At 38.6% G+C, this 26,958-nt stretch overlaps 1 protein-coding gene across 1 annotated transcript in view; it reads right to left on the bottom strand.

Moving 5' to 3' along the window:
• ACAD9 (acyl-CoA dehydrogenase family member 9) overlaps positions 1-26,401 on the bottom strand; it is a 33,930-nt gene extending 7,529 nt beyond the window's left edge. Inside the window, exons 1-13 of the mRNA XM_058170025.1 lie at positions 26,216-26,401; positions 18,083-18,176; positions 17,153-17,254; positions 15,884-15,990; positions 14,652-14,752; positions 12,691-12,769; positions 12,123-12,297; positions 11,073-11,146; positions 10,818-10,893; positions 9,450-9,520; positions 9,083-9,202; positions 7,520-7,648; positions 7,302-7,381 (exon numbers count right to left, since the gene is read on the bottom strand). Coding sequence (XP_058026008.1) covers positions 7,302-7,381; positions 7,520-7,648; positions 9,083-9,202; positions 9,450-9,520; positions 10,818-10,893; positions 11,073-11,146; positions 12,123-12,297; positions 12,691-12,769; positions 14,652-14,752; positions 15,884-15,990; positions 17,153-17,254; positions 18,083-18,176; positions 26,216-26,341 — 1,334 coding nt within the window. The 5' untranslated portion in view covers positions 26,342-26,401. The remainder of the gene's footprint in view (positions 1-7,301; positions 7,382-7,519; positions 7,649-9,082; positions 9,203-9,449; positions 9,521-10,817; positions 10,894-11,072; positions 11,147-12,122; positions 12,298-12,690; positions 12,770-14,651; positions 14,753-15,883; positions 15,991-17,152; positions 17,255-18,082; positions 18,177-26,215) is intronic.
• Positions 26,402-26,958: the final 557 nt, after the last annotated feature.

Below are 26,958 nucleotides of genomic sequence, written 5' to 3'. Positions count from 1 at the left end.
CTTTGGCTTTGAAATGGAGATGAGCACTGCCCCATAGAGTCAGGAACAATTAGCACATATGTGCGAGGGGAACCTTTACCTTTTTTTACAAAAAATTCACACAATATAAGTCACAGCTATGTTGGCCGCCTCTTACATTGTGGTCTGGATTAGAAAAATCATGGCCTTCATTTCTTAATCCTTGCAATGTTTGCAAACATGATACAGGTAGTCCTTGACTTACAATCATTTGCTTAGTGACTGTTCAAAGTTACAACAGCTCTGAAAAAAGTGATTTATGACCATTTTTCACACTTACAGCTGTTGCACTTGTTGTGGTCATGAGCTCAAAATTCAGACTCTTGGCAACTGTATTTATGATGGAATCATGTGATCACATTTTGTGATCTGGCAAACAGTTTATGGGGAAGCCTGATTCATTTAACAACTGTGGCAGAAAAGGTTATAAAATAGGGCCAAACTTGTTTAACAATTGTCTTGCTTAACAATGGAAATTTTGGACTCAATTGTCATAATTCAAGAACTACTTGTGTAGGCTAAAATTCTGACATATAAGCTACTGTGGTATCAACAGAAACTGAATTCTCATTTGCAGAATCATTGTTATCATATAAGCTTCCTTGAATTTCCTTGATTACATACTCTTCCCACTGAACTGATGCCAATTCACAGCATCAATAGTTAAATGACCAATATTACAAACAGCTTTTGTAGTTTTAATCAAGTTACAATCGGCTTCACTTTAAAAAGAGAATATTTGTAGCACAGGGTTGAAATGAGGGGTCCTTGGTGCTCACTGAGCTTGGTTGCTGCAGACATTTCATTATCCAAATTAGGTAACACCATCTGAGCTGGTAAGACTTACTTTAAAACTATCCTTCCAGAATAATACAAATGGAGCATTATTAAAATGATCCATTAATGCAAGAAAAAAAGCCTGAAGCATCGTTTTCCTTTAGTGCTGTTCCTACTGACCAATTTTCAACCTATATCCAGTATGAGTCCCTTGGGAGATCGGGCGGTATAAAAATATGATTAAATAAATAAATAAATAAATAAAAGCTGCTGCTTTGGGGTGGAGTGGGGGTGGAAAATTTCTGCATTTCTTTCTGATTTGCTTCAGAAAAACACGTGAGTTTGAGCTGCTGCTTTGGGGTGGAGTGGGGGTGGAAAATTTCTGCATTTCTTTCTGATTTGCTCCAGAAAAACACGTGAGTTTGAGCTGCTGCTTTGGGGTGGAGTGGGGGTGGAAAATTTCTGCATTTCTTTCTGATTTGCTTCAGAAAAACACGTGAGTTTGAGCTGCTGCTTTGGGGTGGAGTGGGGGTGGAAAATTTCTGCATTTCTTTCTGATTTGCTTCAGAAAACCACGTGAGTTTGAGCTGCTGCTTGGGGGTGGAGTGGGGGTGGAAAATTTCTGCATTTCTTTCTGATTTGCTTCAGAAAAACACGTGAGTTTGAGCTGCTGCTTTGGGGTGGAGTGGGGGTGGAAAATTTCTGCATTTCTTTCTGATTTGCTTCAGAAAAACACGTGAGTTTGAGCTGCTGCTTTGGGGTGGAGTGGGGGTGGAAAATTTCTGCATTTCTTTCTGATTTGCTTCAGAAAAACACGTGAGTTTGGGCTGCTGCCTTGGGGTGGAGTGGGGTGGAAAATTTCTGCATTTCTTTCTGATTTGCTTCAGAAAACACGTGAGTTTGAGCTGCTGCTTTGGGGTGGAGTGGGGTGGAAAATTTCTGCATTTCTTTCTGATTTGCTTCAGAAAACACGTGAGTTTGAGCTGCTGCTTTGGGGTGGAGTGGGGTGGAAAATTTCTGCATTTCTTTCTGATTTGCTTCAGAAAAACGTGAGTTTGAGCTGCTGCTTTGGGGTGGAGTGGGGTGGAAAATTTCTGCATTTCTTTCTGATTTGCTTCAGAAAACACGTGAGTTTGAGCTGCTGCTTTGGGGTGGAGTGGGGTGGAAAATTTCTGCATTTCTTTCTGATTTGCTTCAGAAAACACGTGAGTTTGAGCTGCTGCTTTGGGGTGGAGTGGGGTGGAAAATTTCTGCATTTCTTTCTGATTTGCTTCAGAAAACACGTGAGTTTGAGCTGCTGCTTTGGGGTGGAGTGGGGTGGAAAATTTCTGCATTTCTTTCTGATTTGCTTCAGAAAACACGTGAGTTTGAGCTGCTGCTTTGGGGTGGAGTGGGGTGGAAAATTTCTGCATTTCTTTCTGATTTGCTTCAGAAAACACGTGAGTTTGAGCTGCTGCTTTGGGGTGGAGTGGGGTGGAAAATTTCTGCATTTCTTTCTGATTTGCTTCAGAAAAACGTGAGTTTGAGCTGCTGCTTTGGGGTGGAGTGGGGTGGAAAATTTCTGCATTTCTTTCTGATTTGCTTCAGAAAACACGTGAGTTTGAGCTGCTGCTTTGGGGTGGAGTGGGGTGGAAAATTTCTGCATTTCTTTCTGATTTGCTTCAGAAAACACGTGAGTTTGAGCTGCTGCTTTGGGGTGGAGTGGGGTGGAAAATTTCTGCATTTCTTTCTGATTTGCTTCAGAAAAACGTGAGTTTGAGCTGCTGCTTTGGGGTGGAGTGGGGTGGAAAATTTCTGCATTTCTTTCTGATTTGCTTCAGAAAACACGTGAGTTTGAGCTGCTGCTTTGGGGTGGAGTGGGGTGGAAAATTTCTGCATTTCTTTCTGATTTGCTTCAGAAAACACGTGAGTTTGAGCTGCTGCTTTGGGGTGGAGTGGGGGTGGAAAATTTCTGCATTTCTTTCTGATTTGCTTCAGAAAAACGTGAGTTTGAGCTGCTGCTTTGGGGTGGAGTGGGGTGGAAAATTTCTGCATTTCTTTCTGATTTGCTTCAGAAAACACGTGAGTTTGAGCTGCTGCTTTGGGGTGGAGTGGGGGTGGAAAATTTCTGCATTTCTTTCTGATTTGCTTCAGAAAAACACGTGAGTTTGAGCTGCTGCTTTGGGGTGGAGTGGGGGTGGAAAATTTCTGCATTTCTTTCTGATTTGCTTCAGAAAAACACGTGAGTTTGAGCTGCTGCTTTGGGGTGGAGTGGGGGTGGAAAATTTCTGCATTTCTTTCTCATTTCACAACCCGCGCGCCTAACGGCGCGAATCTAATCTAATCACTATAAATAAAAAATAGCAATAATATATTCAGGGTTGGTCCACTTGAGATTGTGATTTTATTCTATTCAAAATGACTGGCTTAGTTCAGTGCAATACTTGTTTTGCAGCTGTCTTTCGCAGTACCTTTTTCAAATTTGGGTACTGTCCTCTTTGTAAACAAATTAGCAGTCTACGTGGACAGATTACATATCTAGAATCTCTAATCAATGCTCCAAGCAGAAATTAGGTACCCAATTCAGCCATTCCAGCTGCTGAGCCATCAGCCCCCTCTACCACAAAGATCCTGCAGGAAAAGGGCAGTATGGACAACCGTGGGATCTGGCAGGGTGAGAGCTGTGAACCATAAACACAAAGCTTTTACAGTGTCCCAGTATAACAGATATAGTGCCCTTGCTGACCTAAATAGGAACACTAAAGTGACAGATCAAGGTAGTTGTGATACTGATAACTCAAACAATCAAGGGATTATGGTTCAAGATGAAGAACTTACTTTGGAAAAGTGTGAACCTACTTTGGAAAAGTGTGTATCAAGTATTACAGATCGGTCACACAAGAAGAGCAAGGTATCCAAAAAGAGAAGCCACCTTCTGATTGGTGATTCAATTGTAAGGGATGTAAATTTAGGAAAGGATATGGAGGTTTTGAAAGGCGTCAGGTGTCTACCTGGTGCTACTGCCAGCAGAGACAAGAGACGTATTCTTAAGATAGTCAAGAATGCCAGTAAGGATTCTGATGTTGATGCTATTATACACCTTGGCACAAATGATCTGTCCCAAAAGGATGTGCTTTCTGTGCAGAATGATTTCCAGAGCTTAGGGTATGAACTTAATAGCATAGGTTGTAGGCTTAACTTTTCAGAGGTTTTACCAGTACATAAGGAACAAAAAGGTAAAGGCCAGCGTGTAGTGGAGTTTAATGTGTGGCTAAAGGAGTGGTGTAAAAGGGAAGGCTTTGGTTTTATTAGTCATGATGTCTGCAACTGGTCCAATGAAAAATTGTACAAAAGAGATGGATTGCATCCATCAAAGAAAGGGACTGAGTTACTTAGCAATACATTCACAGATTTTCTGGATAAACATTTAAACTGAACAGTGGGGACAGAGAATTAACTGATATAGAAAATTTCTGTCCCCAGCAATCGAAAACTAAAAGGGTTATCAGTGCATGTAACATAGATGTCTGTATGGGTAAGACTATCAACCATGCTATCAAGCAAAACCAAGCATTTAACAGTGAGTGCCATACCATGTGCACTAAACCAACAGGTGGCATGAAAGTAGGGGCAGTCAACACAGGTTATGTAGACAGTAAACACAAGATCAATCCAAATGGACTCAAATGTCTATACACCAATGCACAGAGTATGAGGAATAAACAGGGTGAATTAGAAATCCAAGTAAATGAGGGTAGATATGATATTGTTGCCATTACGGAAACTTGGTGGGATGAAACTGACAAATGGAACATACAGCTAGAGGGATATAAATTATTTAAAAGAAATAGACCAAATAAAAGAGGAGGTGGAGTTGCACTATATAAGAAATAACTACATCTCTACAGAAATAGAGCACAACAATGATGAAAATCATCTTGAATGTATTTGGGTCAATATAAAAGGGTGAAAACGATATTGCCATAGGTCTATACTATAGGCCACCCAACCAAACAGAGGAAGTAGATGAACTTTTGCTAGTCAGCTAACTAAGGTATGTAGGAAGCACATCACAGTAGTAATGGGGATTTTAACTACCCTGACATCAACTGGGAAACAAACTCTGCACCAAGTGGAAGATCCAACAGGTTCCTAACAAACCTAGCAGACAACTTTGTTTCCCAAAAATAGAGAAGGCGACAAGGATCAGCCATATTGGACTTAATTCTCACTAACAGAGATGAAATGATAGAAGGTGTTGAAGCTACAGGAACCTTGGGGCAAGTGACCACGCAATATTGGAATTCAACATTAAGCAAATACAAGTAGTAGAACAAAGTCAAACTAGAGTCTTGGACTTTAAGAGAGCTAATTTCAATAAACTTAGAGAGATCTTGAGAAGGATTCAATGGATGAGAATCCTCAGGGGGAAAACAACTCAAGAAGCTTGGGAAATTTTGAAAAGTGAGATTATAAAAGCACAGTCTAACACAATACCAATGAAGAAGAAAAATAGTAGATCACAAAAGAAACCAGCATGGATGCATAAAGAACTATCTGACAAATTAAAAAACAAAAGGACAAATATAAAAAGTGGAAAGAGGGCAAATAACTAAGGCAGAATATCAGCAACAGCCCGAGCCGGTAAGGAAGAAGTGAGGAAAGCTAAGGCTCACAATGAACAAAGGCTAGCGACAAAAGTAAAAAATAATAAAAAAAGCTTCTTCCAACATGTTAAAAACAAGAAAAAAGTCAAGGAAACAATTGGCCCATTGCTGGGAGAAAGTGGCAAGAAGATGACAAGCAACAGGGAGAAAGCAGATCTACTTAACTCATATTTTGCATCTGTCTTTACACAAAAGGAAAAACAATCCAACCTATCAAAAACAGCACTACAAAAAACAGATTAGAAACACAAGTTAAAATAGGGAAGAAAATGGTAAGTGAACACCTGTCTACCTAGACGAGTTCAAATCAACAGGACCGGATGGATTACACCCCAAGGTTCTGAAGGAACTGGCAGACGTGATCTCAGAACCACTGAACTATATCTTTCAAAGATCCTGGAGCACAGGGAGCTGCCAGAGGACTGGAAAAGAGCTGATGTAGTTCCCATCTTCAAAAAGGAAAAACAGATCCAGGAAACTACAGACCTATCAGTCTGACCTCAATACCGGGAAGATTCTGGAAAAGATAATCAAGCAACGAATCACCGAACACCTAGAAGCAAACAAAGTAATAACCAAAAGCCAACATGGGTTTGTCAAAACAGATCATGCCAGACTAATCTTATCGCATTCTTTGACAAAATGACAAAATTAGTAGACCAGAGGAATGCTGTTGATATAATTTACTTGGACTTCAGTAAAGCATTTGATAAAGTAGACCATAACCTACTACTAGATAAAGTAGAAAATGTGGGTTAGACAGCACCACCACCAGATGGATTCGTAACTGGCTGACCAACCGCACTCAACGTGTAGTCCTCAACGGAACTACATCCACATGGAGGAAGTATGCAGTGGAGTACCCCAAGGCTCTGTTTTAGGCCCAGTACTCTTCAACATCTTCATCAATGACTTGGACGAGGGATAGATGGGGAACTCATCAAATTTGCAGATGACACCAAGCTGGCAGGAATAGCCAACACTCCAGAAGATAGGCTCAAGTTACAGAAAGATCTTGACAGACTTGAACATTGGGCGCTATCTAACAAAATGAAATTCAACAGTGAAAAAGTAAGGTTCTACATTTAGGCCAAAAACAAAATGCACCAGTACCGTATATGTGGTACCTTGCTCAATAGTAGTACCTGTGAGAGGGATCTTGGAGTCCTAGTGGATAACCATCTAGATATGAGCCAGCAGTGTGCAGCAGCTGTTAAAAAGCCAACACAGTTCTGGGCTGCATAAACAGAGGATAGAATCAAGATCACGTGAAGTGCTAGTACCACTTTATAATGCCTTGGTAAGGCCACACTTGGAATATTGCATCCAGTTTTGGTCGCCACGATGTAAAAAAGATGTTGAGACTCTAGAAAGAGTGCAGAGAAGAGCAACAAAGATGATTAGGGGACTGGAGGATAAAACATATGAAGAACGGTTGCAGGAACTGGGTATGTCTAGTTTAACAAAAGAAGGACTAGGGAGACATGATAGCAGTGTTCCAATATCTCAGGGGCTGCCACAGAGAAGTGGGAGTTGGGCTGTTCTCCAGAGCACCTGAGGGTAGAACAAGAAGCAATGGGTGGAAACTGATCAAGGAAAGAAGCAACTTAGAACTAAGGAGAAATTTCCTGACAGTTAGAACAATTAATAAGTGGAACGACTTGCCTTCAGAAGTTGTGAATGCTCCAACACTGGAAATTTTTAAGAAAATGTTGGATAACCATCTGACTGAGATGGTGTAGGGTTTCCTGCCTGGGCAGGGGGTTGGACTAGAAGGCCTCCAAGGTCCCTTCCAACTCTGATGTTATGTTATGTTAAATATTAATTTATTTAATATGATTATTTCAAAAAATTACATACTTTATTTGTTCAGTTAAGATTTTGCCTGCATATTGTATGCCGGTCAAAGCAATATACATCCTCAAAACTTCATTTGTTCCCTGAAACAGAAACAGAAATATTTGAACAATTTAAATCTGTGTTATTTCTGTCAACAGCTTGCAAAGCTACATTTAAATCTTGTACAAAGATTGGAACAGTTGTTATGATGTATTTTTTCTGAAGGCATTCATATTTACCTCAAAAATCATAAGTATCCTACAATCCCGGAGATAGCGTTCATATGGATAGTCTTTTATATAGCCAAGGCCTCCAAGAATTTGCAGTGCTTCACTCACACAAACCCAAGAACCTTCTGAACTGAACACCTGCCCATAATCGTAAGAAAAAACCTATTATTCTTATATTAGTGTTTTTAAAACTTAAAACATATAAGAAGCACTTAGTTTAAGTTACTATTAAATTACCAGTATGTCATGCTAGTGGGATGAAGATGTCAAACTGGAATTATGAAAAACAGCATTTTTTTAAAAAATGGGGATTTATTAGTAACTGCTGAACTCTACAGAATATTAAGATATGAGCTATTAATTTATAAGAACAATTTTGTCTCTCGCAAGTATTCGTAATAAAAATGCACTCATTTTAGACTTAGGAACTAAGGAAACAGAATATGCTACCGAGTTATATGTGCCTATGGAATAGATTGATTTTTGGAGTGGGGGTGGTGTTTGTTTTTATTTTGCTTTCATCTTTCATGAGTTGTGATGGCACAGTAGTTAGAATGCAGTATTGCAGGTTAACTTTGCCCACTGCCAGGTGTTTGATCCTGACCAGCTCAGAGTTGATTCAGACTTCCATCCTTCCAAGGTCGGTAAAATGAGGACCCAGACTATTGGAGACAATATGCTGACTCTGTAAATCACTTAAGCACTATGAAGTGGTATATGTCTATACCACCAAGTGCTAATCTAAGTGCTATTGCTATTTGAGATATTTATACTGCTAGAAATTCTAGAATTTTCCAAATCTGATAACGCCATCTTTAGTGCCATTTGAAAAGCAATATTCTGAGAACCAGAGTCAGTTCTCAATGTTCTCATAGAACGAACATTCTCTGAGCCTTGGTGGTGCACTAGTTAGAATGCAGTACTGCAGGCTACTTCTGCTGACTTGCCAGCTGCCAGCAGTTTGGCAGATTGAATTTCACCAGGCTCGAGGTTGACTCAGCCTTCCATCCTTCTGAGGTCGGTAAAATGAGGATTCAGATTGTTGGGGGCAATATGCTGACTCTGTAAACCACTTAGAGAGGGCTGTAAAAGCACTTTGAAGCGGTATATAAGCCTGTTATTGGTATTACTATATACCATTCACATATACCGGAACACGAATAAACTAGGGGATACATAAGATACGCAAAGTCCCCCACAACTGAATTTGAGTATATTCACATTAATTTGTGAAATATATTTCATTGATAATTTCTACAATTCTACCTGCATTTGGGAATCTTTCTAAAACAGATGACTCATTGGGGTTTATAGTCAACTTATGATATAGGCAAATCTTAGTTCCTGGCATTCAATTTTCATTTCAGTTAGATGTACAAAGTCTTACAGATGAGCAGTCACACCAAACGAAAATTGAATTAATACAAGGGCTATCATTTAAGCAGCCAAACAAAAGTATTTAACTGCACTAGTGGGAAACAAAGGGGAAAATATATCACAGATTTCTTGTGTTTGAACATTAGGAGAAATACGGTACTTCAAGCCTTACCCCAATATCTCAATAAAGCTTACTTTAACAATGGCAGCTTCAACAGAACAATCTGGGATTCCTGGCCTGTCCATCATTCCTGCAGTGAGATAGGCCATGCTTTCCATTACATAAGCTTTCCTAGCCATAAGGGCAAATTTCTCCTGAAAGATTCATTTTAAAATATCCATTATATTTGAATATTCTGCATAAATTAAAAATAACATTAGAATTTCTTCCCAGTTTCATGATTTAATACGATATTCCTATAAACTTGCAATAATTCATTTTATTTACAATATTACCAATAAAGTCATATGTTTTAAACCAGTACTGTTACAATTTGATATTGCTCAAAGCAGGTTAAATTCCTTAGCATTTCTCAAATAAATTAAACAATTTCATTTTCACCTGAATTAATCCAAATTCACTCAGCTTCTTATTAAATTGTTTTCTTGTACAAGCATACTCTGCAGTCATTTCTTGAAAAAGTGAGAAAAGAAGGCAATTGAATAAGCCTATGTATTAGGACTGAGTCTGAAAAGCAACATATTGTTTAAATGTGTCAATAAAAAGAATTATAGAATTAATGTAACAAATGAAACTGACACATGGACAATACGTACACTGAAATCCCAGTTTAACTTTTGCATCAGTTTGTGGCACCATCAATGCAGTGTCAATTGTTTTTATATTTACACATTTATATTGAGATCACTGATAGTAGTTACCATATTTTTCAGAATATAAGATGCACTCCCCCCCACAAAAAAAGATTTTGTGAAAATTTGGGTGCGTCTTATACACTGAATGTAGCCTCACCTACCTGCCGGCCCCCACCCTTCAGCCTCCACCTGTCTTCTCAAACGGAGCTTTTAGAGCTTTTGGAGGCTGCAAATGCAGCCTCCCAAACGGAGAGCCTCTCAAGCATTTTTTTTTCTTATTTTCCTCCCCCCCCAAAATAAGGTGTGTCTTATAATCCAGAGTGTCTTATACTCTGAAAAATACAATACATAATCTCACTAATGTGAAATATGATTACCATATTGTCTTAATGACTTCATGTAACACTTATTTCAAATACAAAAAAAGAATGGTATGAATTTCAGGATATTTAAAGGCAAAGCTCATTTTAAACATTCATATTTACTTCAGTTAAAATAAAAAAAGGTTTTCAATGCCTTGAACATGTTTTTCTTCCAAACAGTTGTATGAAGTAAACAAACAAAGAACACTCTTTGTGAGCCCAGGACACATATAATTTGTAATATAATGTGTGCTCTGCAACAAAAAAACCCTGTCTAATCATCTTAGGCAAATAAGTTCCAGAATATTGAATAAAAAGCAGGTAGTTGTTCCAAGTCCCCATATGAATCACTATTGCACAACACAAACTTGTTTCCTCCACCAAACTTCGTGATTTTCATTAAAAATTATACATACAAACAGCATGTAATCAGGACATTCTGGGAAATTTTAGACAGTGTCTCCAAACCACAACGCCCTTAGAATATCAGCTCAACACCCCAGGGTTTATCTAGCCTACAAAGGTATCACAAACTTTCTCTCTAGCTAACACCTTTCTCAACACTGTAACTTGCTGCACTGATGAATAAAAATCTCAACTGAGCTCAAAATAAAGATCAGCATGTAATTCCTAAAGAAAATACTATGTCAAAGAGATTAATAACTCAAACTAATATTTATAAGAATATGATAGTAACCTTTGCACAAAAGGTCCTAACACAAGAACTTGGCAATTCCGAAGCCTAACCTTACCAATCAGTTTCTTAAGCATTCCAGCAGAAGCACTGCCCATGCTAAATCTTCCACTGTTGAGAATATTCATTGCAACCTGAAATACAGATAGGAAAGGAAAATGCATATAGTTTTTCTCTCATAGTTCCCTTTTATTCAAAACCAAGAGTTAGTGTTATTCATTTAGCTGGAATTTTGGACAGTTGATCATGCTATCTTATGAAATTCATTCTCTAATGTCACAATGAAATGTACAGCATTATCTCTACATCTTACCTTAAACCCTCCTCCAACTTCTCCGATAACATTCTCTATAGGAATTTTTGTATTTTCAAAGTGAACTTCACAAGCTGCAAGATTAAAAAGTATTCAGCGTTTTGGAATATCCTTGAACATATAAACACCCACAATTTAATCAAAAGACTTGAAGAAGATTTCAAGACTGGGAGTGAGGCCCAAGATTAATTATGGAGCTCACTATTCTAATTTCCAGCTCTTCCCATTCCCCAATTTAGACATAGCCTGTGGCTGTTGCCAGCAGGACTATGTGTTATATTTGAAAATTATAATCAGATGTGGGTTCTCAGTGAGGTGAATACCAGATATAAAAAGATTGAGATAATGAGAAGAGGTGTGCGTGCAATTCTATGACTCCAGATGCTGTATCCTGTGTTCAGGACTAATTCCTTTATCAAAATGTGTTATTTAAAGAACTAGAATGTAATATTTTGGATTACATTACATATCAATTAACATAGATGCTATGAAAAAAGATGAGCCCTGCTTGATATTCTTATACAATAATAAACCAATATAAAGTGTGCTAAGAGCTGGAATGAAATTAGTTGTCCTAAACATTAATTGTGTGAAATGAATGGTACAAAAAAGTCTATCTCCTATCATATGCTTATTCTCAATAGTAGGCATAATTGCACAAATCGTAAATTACATTGAGTTTCTGATACAATGTTATTTTCAGCAGGTCAAAGATCACAAAAGGAAATAAAAAATAAATGTGGCATCCACAATCTACCACTAACTTCATTTAATGAAGGACACAGCTTACAGAAGAGGAAAATGGCAGTGGGGTTTTACTTGTAAAATCATAAACTATTCTAAATGCAGTTATGAAGTAAAAAATGGTGAATGCATTCACACAACTAAAATTTTTCAGAAAATATATGCATACAAATACTTTTTTGCCAATTAAAAAAAATCTGTCCCAGGCATTTTAGAAAAAGTTGTTGACAAAAACACTGGAATTGCTTTTAAGATTTAGTAAACAATTTGCACTTGTAAATTCTACAGTGTGAATATAATTCTTACTATTAGATCCACGTATCCCCAGTTTATCCTCTGCTTTTCCATTAGTGATTCCACCAAAAGCTCTTTCTACAATAAAAGCAGTAATTTTGTCTTTGAATTCACCATCTTCATCAACAACCTCAGTTTTTGCAAACACAGTAAAGATATCTGCAATACCACCATTGGATATCCATATCTGCAATTGAAAAAAAAAATATATATATTTTATGTTCCACTCAGAAGAAATATGAAAATTACTACCCTAAATATGTATGAACTGCTAGGCAGACGTTGAATCTTTAGTATTCATCCATAGCAATAATCACCTGAAATAATCACCTAAGGGTGAATACAGATCTGACAAACTGGATTCAACACTGGGAAATGAATCCTTTTTAAACAGTAAATGGCTAGAAAGTTCACACAAAAGAAAAGCACCTTTGGATACACTTGCTTTCTTACTAGGTTATTTTAGTGTTTGTGCAGCTCACTCTTTGTAAAAAAGGCTGATCTCATCCAGCGACCTTTCTCTTTAGGAACGTAAATCACATTGGTTAAATTGACATTGACAAAGTAGCCTGTTCTGTACCTTTGAACCATTTAATAGGTAATGCTTTCCATCTTTACTCAAAGTGGCTCTGGTCTGAATGGATGCGGCATCACTTCCACTGAAATACAGGTAAATAAGGAAAATGGGATTTGGTAGCTGAATTGAGCTAGTGAACTGAAAATCCTCTTCCCCCCACCTCAGAGAAATCTAAATCTGAAAAGCCTAGATATTATTATGCTTCCAAGCATTTAAAGTAATTCCTTAAAATGGTTCTTAAATTGCTCCTTTGAGTAACAACAGATGTGAACCTAATGTCTGCTTAAAGCAGTGTACATCCAATAGACAGATAGGCAAAAAAATCTGTACAGAAAGATGGTCACCGTCAGATACTCTCACGCAGCGTAAGTGGCAACAGCTTCTCCATCTTGTCTGAAGTTTCCACCCACAGAGGAAAACTAGCCAGCTTTGCTCCCTGGAATTTGTGTCAGGACTTCATAACCCACCTGAGGGGGTTTCTCAGAATGGGACAGGATGCCCTGCATTCATTGCAAACTCACTCTGCCTTGCTCTGAATGAGGGCTTGTAATTTGGGCTTGTAATATGCCTTTGTGACTGTCCTGGCCATTTGCAAAAAAAAGGCAGCTTACAAACACTCCGGATCATCTATTAGCTAGTTTTGGAGAAACTGACATGGTGAAGAGACCATTAGCTCCCCTTGAGTAGAAGCAGGGCGGCAACATTTCTCCTGTTTCCCTTTCAGCCTCTTGCTTTTATCATTCAACAAGCAAGGAGCTTCCGTTCTGCCTCACCCTCATGATTCCAGCAGAGCCTGCTTCCCGAACCTGTCTAGTCTTTTTTACCCTTTCAAACTAAGTATAAGTCAGCCTTCCCATTTAAAGGCACAATAATTGCGTGCATGCCCCCTGGCTTCTCTCAAATGTGTGTCATATTGGAGCAATTCCAGTAAGAAAAATGTACCGTATATACTCGAATATAAGCCGATCCGAGTATAAGCCGAGGTCCCCAATTTTACCCTAAAAAACTGGGGTAAACTGGGGACTCGAGTATAAGCCGAGGGAGGGAAATGAGGCAGCTACCGGTCAGGGAAAGCCTCCCTCCCTCAGCCGAGGAGGCTGGCGGCTCCCCCGCCCCGCCCTCTCACTGCACCGGCAGGGCTTCCCCGCGCTAATGCAAAAGCCCGCCAAGTTTGCACCATCCGGTATAATGTGAAAAAAAGAAGAAAAAAAAAAACTCGAGTATAAGCCGTATATACTCGAGTATAAGCCGAGGGGACGTTTTTCAGCACAAAAAACATGCTGAAAAACTCGGCTTATACTCGAGTATATACGGTAATTATATATGCAGACATGGTTCATTCAGATTCAAAGAACAGATTAAAAACACAGCACGAATTACAGGTAGTCCTCCACTTACAACAGTTCATTTAGTGATTGTTTAAGGTTACAAGGGTGTTGCAAAAAGTGACTTACTGTGTTTCCCGAAAATAAGACCTGGTCTTATTTTCTTTTAGGCACCAAAATAAGCACTAGGGCTTATTTTGGGGTGTTGTCTTATTTTTTTTAGTGCCACTGCAGCAAGGTGGGGGCGGGAGCTGCCCAACGCACACACCAGCTTGCCTCAGGCCCCCCGTGACTCCACACCCCAACAACTGCTTCACAGCAGCAGCAGCAGCAGCAGCCATGTTAACCAGGAGTCCACATGGCTGCTGGCCCACTGCTTCCGGCACTGGTGTGGTCAGAGCAGAAGGCCAGAGGCGCAGCCAGGCCATCCACATCCCAATAACTGCCTTGCCTCATGACAGCAGCCCACTTTTTCTTGCAGCACTGGCACAGCACTGGTGTGTCACTTGGCCTCCTATGGCGCTGCACCGGAAGAAGTGGGCTGCCACAGCCAATTCTTGATTAGAAATCTTTCTCACCAGGGATCAATCTCGTGTAGATAAATTTAGTCTTTTAATGAGTTTATTACAAAAATGCTACCTTCCTGGTTCTGTGAGGCAAAATGCTGCAATGTGCTCTCCAGAAGCCAGTTTAGGTAGATACTTTTTCTTCTGTTCCTCAGTGCCTGCAATCAGCAGCCCCTGCCAACAGCAAACAAATAAACCAACCAGTCAAACAGGGAAGCATTTCTGAATTATAGGTATTGAGATCATAGGAACAAATTATTCCCGAGGGCCCTGTCATGCCAGGAAGTGATATTTCAAGTGTCATAGCTTCATGCATTGCTAGTTTTCTTAAACTAGCACAACACCTGTTTCCAGAAATTATGAAATGAAAGGGGCATTGACATGATGACCGTTTAGTCAGGTAATGAAAGCAACTGCATGAAGAGCTAACATAAACTCCCCAGAAAACTGTAAGAATTAACAGATACTAAATTTTAAAACTTCTCAAAAGTTAAATGTATTTTAACTTTTGAATTATGTCCATGCTGCTCTTGTTTTGTCCTAATATTTATTTACATAAATTATTCTCAATGTTTCTAAGAATGAAGTATATATATATTATGTACGGATCACCAACATGATTGCCAATGTCCGATATGTGTTTGTGTGTGTGTGTGTGTGTGTGTGTGTGTGTGTGTATGTATGATGGATGCAGAATAATAATATATAATATATAATATATTCAATCCCCGCTGCCTGGAACCGGCTGAAAGTGCGACATGTGGAGGCTGAAAACGTGATGCGCGGAAGCAGTGATGAGTGCCGATGTGTTGTGGTGATCTGGCAGCCTGGAATGGGTCTAAAATGGAACTTGCAGAGGCGAAAATGTGACACGCGGAGGCAGCAATGGGCTGTGGCAATCCCTGCAGCCTGGAACAGCTGATTGGCGGTATTCTGAGAGGCCAATCCAATCAGCCAACCAGCTGCTCATGCTGAATCAGGCTGCGATAACATGCTGAAGCTGACCAGGCTGTTTGCTGCTTGCTGCAAGGATGCTAGCCAGATGAATACCGATGGATGCTGGTAGGCAGAGGCAGAATTTTTTTGTTTGTTTTCCTCCCCAAAAACTAATGTGCATCTTACACTCCAGAGTGTCTTACACCCCAAAAAATACGGTGTGTGTGTGTTAGGGTTAGTGTGTGTGTAGTGTATGTAATGTAATGTTTACATATATGTATATTATTTTTTATCTTCTCCAGATTTGATACATTGACTCTTACGACATTAGATAAACACAAATTAATACATTAATAAAGGAAAAATTACCTTTAGCCCTATAGCCTGATGAGCTGCCAAAGTTACGGCAATGGCTCCATCCTGAGAAGTTATTTCTCCTAGACGGGCATACATTGTATTTGAAAGACCAAGGCCACCTGAAAAAGATGTGGTCAAACAAAAGAAATTTGTCCACAACACAAAAATTAAATAAATTTGCTTTGTGATTTTTTAAAATCTTTTAAATCAATTGAGATCTTTTTTCTTAGAAAACACTGTGTTTATAAAAGTAAAGAAAAAAATCATTGACCCTGTTTGGGATTGAAACATCTATCCCAGGGGTCTCCAACCTTGGCAACTTTAAGCCTGGAGGACTTCAACTCCCAGAATCCCCCAGCCAGCAAAGCATTCTGGGAGTTGAAGTCCTCCAGGCTTAAAATTGCCAAGGTTGGAGATCCCTGATCTATACAGTATTTCAGTTGCAGGTCCAGCCGTGGTCTCTGCACCTGTTGGCAGCTCTTTAAAACTGTAAATCTTCTCCTGAGATTGACAGAAAAAATGTATATCATATATACTTGTGAATAAGCAAACATTTTAGTTCCAATCCTTCCTCACCACATATACACCCACAATTGTGCTTGGTTTATCTCCAGATGGGCTAATCCATGAGTGTATACTGCAATACTTTTTAAAAGTGTCTGCCAGCAATTTAATTACCAGTTTGCCCAAACTAGCCCGAACTGGTTGAATCCCACTACTGCTTATTTTCCATAAAATATTATTTTAAACCTGTTTTCATTTTGTTTCGCCAATATAAAACAACTCTACATAGGGTTTTATTTTTCATACACCTGTCATGAAGACTCCAAAGCCTTATTCTATAATCGTGCTTTCATTACCAGCTATGAAATAGGACTACTGTATCCATCAATGGTTTGTAAGTCTAAGTGTCTAGGAAAGAGACAAAAAGATGTGGAACATCTTATGATTGTATGTGCTAATTTATGTAAAAGTGTATTAAGCGGTTTCCTGAAAGAATCATGTTCTTTTAACAATGCTACTAGTAATAATAACAACTCTAAGTGAAAATTTCAGCTTTACTAGCCCCAAAATACACAGACCGAAATTTTAAATCTACAAGGAAACAATGTCCACAAGAATTTCTACAAGAGTTTCCAAGTCTTGGAGGTAAATAATTAAAAATCCATACAGGAGGAAACTAAACCAAAATAAAATAAAAAATATGTAAATATGTGTAAGTAAATGTGTAAATGATCAAAGTTTTTCTTGCTCCACAAGAGAATTTTTCCCCCCACTCACCATATTCCTCTGGTATCTGCATTCCAAAAAGGCCCAGATTTTTCAGCCCATTAAGAGTTTCTTGTGGAATTTTAGCATCTTGATCAATTTTCTTAGAATCCACTAATGAACATGAGAAAACCATAGCAACTGATTGATAATTAGATAACTGAACAGTTAAGATATTTTAGCAAACAATCACAACCGAAGCAAGCTTGTTCATTCTAGTTTAGTGACTTAAACTTAGTTATGAAGTTAGCAAAGGATTTATGACAGACATACTCATTTTACGGCCCCCTTTGGTTCTTTCTTTCTGGATCACATGAGGTCAATTAGAAATTAGAAATCAAATGTAAATAAGATGTAACATGTATTCTTATCAGTAGCAGCTAATCAAGGCCATATAATTTGCTACTTTTTATAAATAACATTAACATTGAGCAGAATTAAGCTCAGCTTATTAGTTCAACCCTTCACAATAGTCTCAGTTTCTTATATGGCTCTTTGGGAAAATTAATTGCCCACCCGTGATTTATGTGAATATCCTTTCTTTTGGTTTAGCATTATTTCTCCAGCTGTTCACAACCATTCTGGTTTCCATATTTCAGCTAAATTTAGGAGAATCTGAAGGAACTTTTCTCTTTGGTAGAAATAAACCTCAAAAATTAAAAAAAAAATATGTCCCAAAATGCCATCAGTTTGAAATAATTTTTCAAACACTCAGAGAATAAAGGAGGAAAAAAATGATATTTTTTTTGAAAAATTACAAATGCAGGTTCCAGCATAGCATTAACAAACTCCTTAGTATGATTCTTGCTATTTTTCACTTTTTGCTAAAAAATACAGATAAGCAACCTTGGACATTTCCTTGTTAGCATTATATTTTATTTTTATATTTGGCATGGTGAAAAGCCTTTCAGAAAAAGATTTTTAAGGAGGGTAAAAGTATACCTTCTTCCTGGAAGAATTTTTCCACTGGTGCTACGAAGTCATTGATTTCTTGCAATTCTTCATTACTAATTTCCGGATAAGGAAAAACTTCCTTCTGAAATGACAGATTTTCAAGATTTGTTTTGTAAAAAAAAAAAAAAAAAGTTGTTTATGGTGTTCAAAGAAATGGGCAGGACCATTTAAGTGCTTGAGTTCAGTTTCCTGCAAGTCAGCTGATGGCACGGCATTCTTTGGCATGTTCCTCACGGTAGCTCCTAAGCTTCTTTGGCCCCATGTGGGGTCTGATTCAAAGTATATCAGCTTAAAGTAATGTTTACTGTACTCTGAACCCCTCCTCTGGCACAGCAATGAAGCAGAAGTCTGCCTGTGTGGGCATGGTGAGGAGAGGTTGGCTGTGAAATACCTTCTTTTGTGCCAGCTTTTGTGCAGAAAACCAATTGTTGGAGAAGGCTTGGGCAATTTGCACCTCTGTAACTGTCTGGTTTGGTTCTGCAACCCAACAAGAAAGACACAGACTTCAGAGGATAATTAGAACTGCAGAAAAAACAATTGCTACCAATCTGCCTCCCATTGAGGACCTGTATACTGCACGAGTCAAAAAGAAGGCTGTGAAAATATTTACAGATCCCTCACATCCTGGACATAAACTCTTTCAACTCCTACCCTCAAAACGACACTATAGAGCACTGCACACCAGAACAACTAGACACAAGAACAGTTTTTTCCCGAAGGCCATCACTCTGCTAAACAAATAATTCCATCAACACTGTCAAACTATTTACTGAATCTGCACTACTATTAATCTTCTCATAGTTCCCATCACCAATCTCTTTCCATTTATGACTGTATGACTATAACTTGTTGCTGGCAATCCTTATGATTTATATTGATATATTGACCATCAATTGTGTTGTAAATGTTGTACCCTGATGAACGTATCTTTTTTTTTTTATGTACACTGAGAGCATATGCACCAAGACAAATTCCTTGTGTGTCCAATCACACTTGGCCAATAAAAAATTCTATTCTATTCTATTCTACAAGAACAGTTTTTTCCCGAAGGCATCACTCTGCTAAACAAATAATTCCCTCAACACTGTCAAACTATTTACTAAATCTACACTACTATTGATCTTCTCATCGTTTCCATCACCAATCTCTTTCCACTTATGACTGCATGACTGTAACTTTTTGTTGCTATCATTAAGGGTTAAATTGTACCCTGTGACCATCATTTGTGTTGTAAATGTTGTACCTTGATGAAGGTATTTTTTTTTCTTTTTCTTTTATGTACACTGAGAGCATATGCACCAAAACAAATTCCTTGTGTGTCCAATCACACTTGGCCAATAAATTCTATTCTATTCTATTCTATTCTATTCTATTCTATTCTATTCTATTCTATTCTATTCTATTCAAATGTGAATGGCTGGACTTGTGTAAATGGGTGCCTGAGATGGATGCTTTCAAACTGGTCAAGTGACAGGTTGTTGGTGCAGAGGTGCTCTATTCTGGTAACTCCTCACATGGTCTATTTCTGAACTATTTCTGGTCTATTACTCTCCTCATTGACATAAACAATCTGCCAGTCCGCCAGCCTTCTGTAATACTGAAAAACCTCAATTTCCAAATAGCCCACTTGATAGTTTGATGGGAGAGGAAGGATGTGGATTAAAGCTCCCAGGAGTGCTGCAGTCTACCAATCCACATCCTGGCCTATCTTTGGATAGAGCAGTGGTCGGCAACCTTAAACACTCATGGTCGGCAACCTTAAACACTCAAAGAGCCATTTGGATCCATTTCCCACAGAAAAGAAAACACCGGGAGCCACAAAACCCTTCCCATGCCTGACTATTTCCTGAGCGGCTACAAAACTAGCCTATGTAGTTGATGAATAATTTGGATGATAAGACAATCTCATAATATGGGATTGTAGCCGCTCAGGAAATAGTCAGGCACGGGAAGGGGCCTCTGGTGGCTCAGCAGACTAAGTCTGTCTGTTATTAACACAGCTGCTTGCAATTACTGCAAGTTCAAGTCCCACCAGGCCCAAGGTTGACTCAGCCTTCCATCCTTTATAAGGTAGGTAAAATGAGGACCCAGATTGTTGGGGACAATAAAAGTTGACTTTGTATATAATATACAAATGAATGAAGACTATTGCTTAACATAGTGTAAGCCGCCCTGAGTCTTCGGAGAAAGGCGGGATATAAATGCAAATTTAATATATATATTAAATATTATATTAAAATATATATATTAAATATTATATTCAACTCCTACCCTCAAAACGACGCTATAGGAGCACTGCACAACAGAACAACTAGATACAAGAACAGTTTTTTCCCGAAGGCCATCACTCTGCTAAACAAATAATTCCATCAACACTGTCAAACTATTTACTGAATCTATTCTATTCTATTCTATTCTATTCTACAAGAACAGTTTTTTCCCGAAGGCCATCATTCTGCTAAACAAATAATTCCATCAACACTGTCAAACTATTTACTGAATCTGCACTACTATTAATCTTCTCATCGTTCCCATCACCAATCTCTTTCCACTTATGACTGTATGACTGTAACTTTGTTGCTGGCAATCCTTATGATTTATATTGATATACTGACCATCAATTGTGTTGTAAATGTTGTACCTTTGATGAAGTTATTTTTTTTCCTTTTCTTTTATTTACACTGAGAGCGTAGGCACCAAAACAAATTCCTTGTGTGTCCAATCACACTTGGCCAATAAAATTCTATTCTATTCTATTCTATTCTATTCTATTCTATTCTATTCTATTCTATTCTATTCTATTCTATTCTATTCTATTCTATTCTATTCTATTCTATTCTATTCTATTCTATTCTATTCGGAGAGACTGAATAAACCATCCATAAACCATCCATACAGAATAGAATAAATATATAAATATATAAATATATAAATATATAATATATATATATATATATATATATATATATATATATATATATATATATATATATATATATATATATATAATATACAAATGAATGAAGACTATTGCTTAACATAGTGTAAGCCGCCCTGAGTCTTCGGAGAAAGGCGGATATAAATGCAAATTTAATATATATATATATATATATATATATATATATATATATATATATATATATATATATATATATATATATATATATATATATATATATATATATATATATATATATATATATGCTATGGAGTTTAATTGCCTGCCCCATTCCCCACAACCAACACCGATTTCTGGAGATGGCATAACATGCTAAAACCATGGAAAGTCGAGAGCACCCACACAGAACTCAATTCCCCGCACAATGATACTACTGTTAGTATGAAAAGTTTCTGAAAGTTTCTAAAGAATTAACAAATGTATATATCTAATGTTCTTTTCCCAGTGAAGGTCATCCAATAGAGTGACCAAGATTGTTTTAGTGCCAAATCTAGGACAAAAGCCTTATTGAAACAAACCTTGAAAGCCACAAGCAAGAATGAACAGAACTGATCTATTCTTTTTTTTAAATTTGCATTTATATCCCGCCCTTCTCCGAAGACTCAGGGCGGCTTACACTGTGTCAAGCAATAGTCTTCATCCATTTGTATATTATATACAAAGTCAACTTATTGCCCCCAACAATCTGGGTCCTCATTTTATCTACCTTATAAAGGATGGAAGGCTGAGTCAACCTTGGGCCTGGTGGGAATTGAACCTACAGTAATTGCAGGCAGCTGCTGTTAATAACAGACTGTCTTACCAGTCTGAGCCACAGAGGCGTTTGCTTCAGATGGTATATTCCTCAGTTATAACTACTAAGATCTGAATACAGCGATGATTCTTATTGGTGTTTCTAAAATCTTTTTGAAAAGCTACATAATTGCTTAGACCAAGCTGGCCACCCCTTCCTTACTAATGTGATATTAAACAGAAAGACTGAGCAATATTTAAAAGTACTTTGTAGATCTTTGCCTCGATTTTGTCTGGGCTCAAAAATTAAGCAGAGTCAGCCTTGCTCAGTATCTGAATGGAAGATTACAGGGGAATACCAGGATTGAATACCGTAGTATGTTGGGAAGACAAAAAAATTGAAGGAAACAATGGCAAACATTTTGTACCATTGCAAGAAAATATGCTTAGAGTTTACCAAGTTCACAAAGCCAATGTTTAGATTTTGGTATAGAAATATCCTTCCAGAAATATGTAATTACCTTTTTTTATAACAATTCAAAAACCATATAGCTAAAATCCTTCAAAAATTGAGAGCACCAATTTTTAGAAAATAGTTCGATAATACAGTAATATATTGACCCTTAATTTCCCTCCAGGAATCCAGTTCTCTATAGTAGTAATATCTAACTCATAAGAAAATTACCAACAAAGGATAATATTTGTAGCCGCCTACAAAATTAAAAGCCAACTAAAGCCCTTCAAAACGTCCCAAGTGAACTAAAAGACCCAGCAGCCCCAGAAGGAAAAACAGGAGTCATTTACACATATAGTATAATGACTGCAACAGCCACTACACAGAACAAACAAGCAGAAAACTGGCAGAATGCATCCATGAATACCAACTAGCAGTCAGAAGTCACAATGAAAACGTTTGAATTTAACTACGGTACATATGAACTGACTTAACCATAGTTTTAATTGGGAAACTCTGACCATCCTAGACTAAGCCAAGTCCAAAACTGCTAGGGAATTTTTAGAAGCCTAGCACTCTGACAAATTAACCATCAATAGACACATAGACATAAACAACTATATACTATGCAGAAGAGACAATCGGCAAGCTAAAAAGGGAACAAAAAGACCCCAAACACCTCTCCACCAGTAATCAGCACCTAGATGAGCATAGATTCATGATTAACATCACACCAACAATCAAGTAAATAATACCTCAATCAAGGAACTCCCAAACAATAAACAGCCCAGCCAAAGAACCTCTAAGACACCCACCAACACTGACAGCGCAAACCACTAGACTAGAAGTTTAGTTTTAGTCTGAGAACAAACCCCACTCCCTACTAGTGCTGATGATGTTACCTAGTTTGGGTAATAAAATAAATGTCTGCAAGAAAACAATCAAGCTCAGGGAGCACCAAAACCCCATCATAAGAAAGTTAACCTGTACATTAGGATTCCTTCAGATTTATTCATCTCATGCATAGCAAGTAGGACAATTACAATTTTTAAACATTCATTGAAACGGTACAATAAATTCCCCTCCATTTTTTCCCCTTTTGGTGGACTAACCAAGTTTTTAAATAGTATAAAGCAGGGGTGTCAAACTCATGTCGTCATGGCGGTGTCACATAACATATCTGGACTTTTCCCCACTTTGCTAAACCATGCAGAGGCGGAGCCAGTACGTGATACATCCGGCCCATGGGCTGCGAGTTTGACACCCCTGGTATAAAGCAACTAACATTCCTTAAAATTGAAAGCAACCAATTGTGTAATATGGGCTACTCCAATTCTCTATTCCAAAGTTCTTACCATTGTAAATTTTTTTCTAAACCATATTACTGTATATTTATTAAATTTATATTTATTTATGATTTATTATATTTATATGCCACCCAACTCTGGGCAGCTTACACCCTAAAAACAGAAGTAAATATAGGGATCCTTAGTATCCTTTTATTTGGGTAGTACAATAATACAAATTGAAATGTTCTTCTCCATCAGGTAGAATATATTCCTGGGGATTGGCTGCTGAATGTTAAAGAATGTTGGAATGTTGGTTTTTCAATTCTCTCCTGACTCAGTTGGGCCTTAAACATTTTTACAGAAATGACATTTCTACAGAAATCTTCATTATGCATTTTTATTGCATAATGTTGCAGTGAATCTTTGCCTTAAGTTTATTTGTTCATTCATTTCAATATATTTACAGGTTCTCAGTGAACTACTACTTGTTCAGTGACCACTCAAAGTTACAAAGGCACTGAATGACTGGTACTTACGACCAGTCACCTCAGAGTTCTGGATGTCCAAGAACTTCAGCAGTTACATGATAGCAATTCAGAAACTTGGCAACCTGCTTCTTCTTGTGATGGTTACAGAACCCTGCAGTCACATAATCGCCATTTGCAATCTTTCTTGCCAGCTTTCCACAAAATAAATCAATGAAGCCGGCAGGGAATGTTGCAAGTTGTTCTAATCAGTTGCTCGTATTCCCAGTGCTTTTTCTCCTGAGGAGTCTGGCTGCATAGTATGGGATGCCAAGGATGCATCCACCTATAGCATCACCACCTGCACTCCATAGCATATGCCGCTTATGAGGTGCCAAAGCAGGCACCTATAGGCCCTCCTGCATCCTACAGTAGCCATTCCTATCCTAGCTGCTGTCTTAGCCTTCCCATACTAGGACTTACTTGTCCACTGGCCTGCTTGTGAGTCACCTGGGAGTTGCAACTTACTGCCAGTTCCTCATTGACTTTACTTGTTGGAGTTGGCAGGAAGTTGTGAGGAAATCCATGCTTAAAAACCATTATCCTCATTTAATAATGACAAAAGGAACTGTTATAATTACCATTGTTAAGTGATGTGGCCACTTGACATTATGCTTTATTGACTGTATCAGCAATGGAAATTCCAATCCCAACTACCATTGTTAAAGAAAGATTATCTGTATTTAAGTATTTATTTATTTGTATTTATTATTGAACCATTACCAGTTAATAAATTGACTTGGAAAAGCTGAACATTACCACCTTCTGGTCTGCCATCTGAGTGGATTCTAGTAAAAATCAAAATCATGAAAAAATCATGAAATTATATAGCACTAACACTTAGCACTTGACTTATATACCGCTTCACAGTGCTTTTACAGCTCTCTCTAAGCGGTTTAGAAAGTCAGCATATTGCCCCCAACAATCTGGGTCCTCATTTTACTGACCTTGGAAGGATGGAAGGCTGAGTCCTTGAGCCTGGTGAGATTCGATCTACCAGACTGCTGGCAGATCAGAAGTAGCCTGCAGTACTGTACTCTAACCACTGCACCACCGCGGCTCATCTATGCATGGATCCCTCGATTCCCAAATGTAGCTTCAGTTCATTCATTTCAAGTTTCTACCCATTCCAACATCTACAAGTAGTCCTTAACTTACGACCACAATTGAGCCCAAAATTTATGTTGCTAAGTGAGAAATTTGTTAAGTGAGTTTTGCCCCATTTTGCAACTTTTCTGGCCACATTTCTTAAATAAATAACTGCGTTATGTTAAATTAGTAACATGGCTGTTAAGTAAATCTGGTTTCCTCATTTCTTTGTCAGACGGTTGCAAACACTGATCACCAGACCCCAGGATACTGCAACCGTCGCAAGTGTGAGACAGCTGTCAAGCATCTGAATGTAAATCATGTGACCATGGGGATGCATCATAAGGGTGAAAAATGGTCATAAGTTACTGTTTTTATTTTTAATTTTTATTTTGTCATACAGTATATATAAGCATAAGCATGAAATAATTATACACTATATAAGCATATATATAAGTATGAGTATGTCATAACTATATTAATTGGATATAACGAAAGGAAACAATAGGACAGGAATGGTAGGCACGCTTGTGGTCTTATGCACGCCCCTTACTTTTTACTTTTTTCAGTGCTGTTAACTTCAAACGGTCACTAACCGAACTGTTGTAAATCAAGGACTACCTGTACATAGCTACAGTCTAAAATTACAGACTTTGAGATCTGAATTTGAGATGCAACACCAGAGAGAAGGAAAGATTTACACACACACCCCCGCAACTTTAATTTGAGAATCCCAAAGGTGGGTTTTTCAAGAGGCAATTGGACTTTCTGATTTTTCTTTGAAGATGTTTCTCTTCTCATCCAAGAAGCTCCTTCATCTTTTGGATGAGAACCGGAATGTCTTCAAAGAAAAACCAGAAAGTCCAGTCGCCTCTTGAAAAAGCACCTTTGGGACAACCATGACCTGGATGACGGAGAATCTCCATAGACATCTAACTTGAGAACCATCACCCGCAGTTAAAAAGCAGGTTCCTGCTTCGCCAATGGATTCCCGAGGTGTTGGAAACCTGGCTCTTCCCTTAAATCCCAAGGTCCCGCAGCCCAGGGAAACCGCGGAGCTTTCGGCGGCCTCACCTCGTGGAAGTTCCCCAGGAAAAGCTCCTTAACAAAAGCGGGCCGAGAGCAGCCGGTGCGAAACAGCCTGGCCCCGGGTGGGAGCGCCGTTCGCGCCGTTCGCAAAAGCAGAGCGAGCCCACTCATGTCTCCGGCAAAAGCAGCTCCTTCTCTTGGCACCCACGGCGAGGAAACGACCGGCGCACGTTAATGACGCAATGTCGAAGGGCCTGTTCCAAGGCAGCCCGCACGTGAAGTGGCGGCGGGAAGAAGCTGCGCGAAGTTCGGACGTCCAGCGCCAATGTACGAAAGGGCGGCGGAACCTGTTCGGATGGGAAGGGAACCAGGGCGAAGATTCAGGCTTGCGTGGAAATGAAACCTGGATTTTGGGCCTGCAGCGGTTGAATTTGACTTTTGCTGCAAAACCTTTTGGAGCAGGGGTCTCCAACCTTGACAACTTTAAGACTTGTGGACTTCTACTCCCAGAATTCCAGCTTGCTGGCTGAGGAATTCTGGGAGTTGAAGTCCACAAGTCTTAAAGTTGTCAAGGTTGGAGACCCCTGTTTTGGAGGCTTCTCGGCTCCATATCATTTTAGCTGTTAAAGAGTCGTAGAACAGCTGTCTCTGGCTTATTAGCAATAGCACTTAGACTTGTATTAGACTTTACACTTAGACTTTACAGCCCTCTCTCAGCGGTTTACAGTGTCAGCCTATTGCCCCCAACGTCTGTTCAGCCAGTCTCGAAGCATTCTGAATGTTTGATC

Source organism: Ahaetulla prasina, chromosome 2 (assembly GCF_028640845.1).
Source record: "Ahaetulla prasina isolate Xishuangbanna chromosome 2, ASM2864084v1, whole genome shotgun sequence".
Lineage (NCBI taxonomy): Eukaryota > Metazoa > Chordata > Lepidosauria > Squamata > Colubridae > Ahaetulla > Ahaetulla prasina.
This window is presented reverse-complemented; position numbering and strand designations above follow the sequence as displayed.